The sequence below is a fragment of the Caretta caretta genome, chromosome 1 (assembly GCF_965140235.1).
Source record: "Caretta caretta isolate rCarCar2 chromosome 1, rCarCar1.hap1, whole genome shotgun sequence".
Taxonomy (NCBI): Eukaryota; Metazoa; Chordata; order Testudines; family Cheloniidae; genus Caretta; species Caretta caretta.
This window is the reverse complement of record NC_134206.1, coordinates 5,942,734-5,945,607: the sequence shown is the minus strand read 5'-3', so window position 1 is coordinate 5,945,607 and position 2,874 is coordinate 5,942,734. Positions and strand designations below refer to the sequence as shown.

At 46.2% G+C, this 2,874-nt stretch overlaps 1 protein-coding gene across 1 annotated transcript; it reads left to right on the top strand.

The window, feature by feature from the left end:
• Positions 1 to 1,094: 1,094 nt before the first annotated feature.
• Positions 1,095 to 2,063, top strand: LOC125633302 (olfactory receptor 51G2-like). Its single transcript, XM_048842411.1, has one exon. It carries the CDS (start codon positions 1,125 to 1,127, stop codon positions 2,061 to 2,063), a length of 939 nt encoding a protein of 312 aa, XP_048698368.1. The 5' UTR covers positions 1,095 to 1,124.
• Positions 2,064 to 2,874: the final 811 nt, after the last annotated feature.

Below are 2,874 nucleotides of genomic sequence, written 5' to 3'. Positions count from 1 at the left end.
TTCCAACTAGTTGGGCTGTTTATTTGTGTAAAGATTATCTGTTCAAATTTCATAGGCCTTAAGCCTTATGATAACTTTCTGAGGCTAATGACTTACAGGCCTATTGGTTTCTTGCATCACTGCTGAATGTAATGCAAAGTAGCATATCATGCAAAGCAGTGAATATGATAAAGGCAAGCTAGCCCACTGCACTACAAAGAAAGGGGAGTGTAAAAGTGGTTATATAACATTTATGCACATCACCTGTCACATAAGCATAGCTGAAATAAGTTGCACGCTCAACTGGATATTAGCGCAAACCTAGTGTTTTCACTATTCCGCCATCTCTGATGCCAGCCCCTTTCCCCACCCAGCTAAAGTAACTATCAGTGTTAGCTGGTAACTTGCCAAATATGCACTGAAACTTGAATGATTTGGAGTCTCAATAGTGGAGAAAATAAATATATATCTACAATGAGGCAATGGAACATGTTTATAAATAGCTTAAAAGCAGGACAGATAAATACAGTAGCCGTTTTCAGTGCACTTGCCATGTGTTTATACAGGTCATGATACAATGGGCCACACTCAGAAGTGGAGGGCCAGAAAGGGTGTCTGTGTGAAGGTCACAATTGTAAAATCATACAGTGCTCAAGTAGGCTGCCAGACTCCCAACAAGATATCAATGGGGCCAAGAGGTTAGCAGGATTCAAAGAGGGACAGGATGTTTATATGGGTTACCAGAAAATCCAATTACAGTAGTGAGGATTGTTTTAAAAAAAGACTTGGAAGGGGTCTAAATCTTCCTGATTTACACCACAAAATATGTCTAACTAGTGGGTGTCAGGGGGAAACTTTCTCTGGAAGCAGGTTATCTCATAGCTCCCTATTACAGGGCTTCTTCCACCTTCCTCTCCAGCATCTGGAACTGCACACTGGATACTGAGCTAGATGGGCTACAGGTATGATCCAGTCTTACAATGCCTATCTTCCCAATACTATGTTTTTGCTGATCTTCCTTGAGCTCCTGGGAATCTCCAGACTTGCACTCAGAGCAGAAAGGTGTCTCATTAAATATCTTCTAGTCTCCTGTACTTTCTCCTTTCAGGAAGGAAAATTGAAAATTCCTCGGACCTGCCCAGTCCATGATGTCAGCTCTCAATGACACTAAATCCAACTCTGCAGTGTTCCTTCTCACTGGGATACCTGGGCAGGAAGACGTCCATCTCTGGATCTCTATCCCCTTCTGCTTAATGTATCTTATTTCGATAGTAGGAAATTCGGTCATTCTGTTCATTATAAAAACAGATCCAAGCCTTCATGAGCCCATGTACATTTTCCTTTCCATGCTGGCCATCACAGACCTTGGCTTATTAGTAGCCACCATGCCAACGATACTGGGCATATTCTTGTTTAACTCTAGGGAGATCAGCCTCGATGCCTGTTTTTCTCAGCTGTTCTTCATCCACTCGCTTTCATACATTGAATCGTCCATGCTCTTGTTGATGGCCTTTGACCGCTTTGTCGCAATCTGCAACCCCCTAAGATATGCTTCCGTCTTAAACCTGCCAAGAATAGCCAACATGGCACAGCTGTTTGTGCTAAGGGCAGTGGCCCTAATATTCCCACTCCCCTTTCTCCTGAAACGGTTCCAATACTGTCGAGCTAATGTCCTCTCCCATTCCTTCTGTGTGCACCAAGAGGTCATGAAGTTAGCTTGTTCAGATATCAGAGTCAACAGCATCTATGGCTTGTCTATTGCACTCTTGACAGTGGGGTTAGACTCGCTGCTCATCTTCCTCTCTTATGTGAGGATCCTCAGAACAGTGTTGAGCATCACATCACATGTGGAGTCCCTCAGGGCCCTGAACACCTGTGTCTCCCACCTCTGCGCTGTCCTGCTTTTCTACACACCAATGCTCGGCTTGCCAGTGATACACAGATTCGGGAATAGCTCTTCTCACTCGCTTCAGATTGTCCTGGGATATGTCTACCTACTGGTCCCACCCCTGATGAACCCAATCGTGTACAGCGTGAAAAGCAAACACCTTCGTGCAAGGATAATCAGGGTCTTCTTCAAGTAACGGGTCACTTCATCCCCTGGCTACAGCACTGGTGACATGGGAGACAAAAAGCATGGGCAACCTATTCCATATGGGATGATATGAGCTACTTATCTCGACTCTATAGAAAGGTTCAGATGAGGTCTAAGCCCTGGCGCAATGGGAGAGGGGTGCCCCTATCCACTGGGGTGGGAGGACAATGCAAAGGGGGAAGGAGGCCAAGGGAAGCAGTGAGATTAATAAAGTTATTGTGTTTCTGGAGAGCCAGGGTACTGGTGGGATGTTGGCCCATAAAGAACTGTATCCTTGGCTGCTCTGACCTCAGAATTCCTGTTGATACCATCAATAAAGAGAAGGGATGTGAATGTTGTTTCCCATTTCATCTGGCCTGTCGTTGTCCCATCTCTGGTTAAACATCCAGGGGCCATGAAAAAAGCTGAAGAGCTGTTCTGCAGTCTCAGTCCTGCTTCTTCCTGAGAGCTCTGGGTGCTGTGTGAACCATGAGGGCTACAGCAGCTGTGGACAGGGGCTATTCAAGGGGCACTGACACCCAACCTTCCCCTACACCCTCAGAAAGGTGCTTGTGACTAAATCATGTCAGAAACATGATTAATGCAGGAGCCCTGGGAGAGGCCATTGAGGCAGCCCCCTCCCTCCTTATTGCTGGTTCTGCACACCGCACACTCGCTGAGCCCACTGCCCATTGAGGCAGAGCAGAGTTGCGTGTGTGAGTGGACGTCTGACACACTTGAATCCTGGAAAGAGACTCTGGCCCATATTCTCTCCCCTACCCTCCCTTTGTTCTGTCCCCATAATGGAAAGGTGTGACAAT

What these genes read in the sequence shown, in the direction of transcription:
- LOC125633302 (XM_048842411.1), top strand. Translation starts at nt 1,125, where the DNA reads ATGATGTCAGCTCTCAATGACACTAAATCCAACTCTGCAGTGTTCCTT.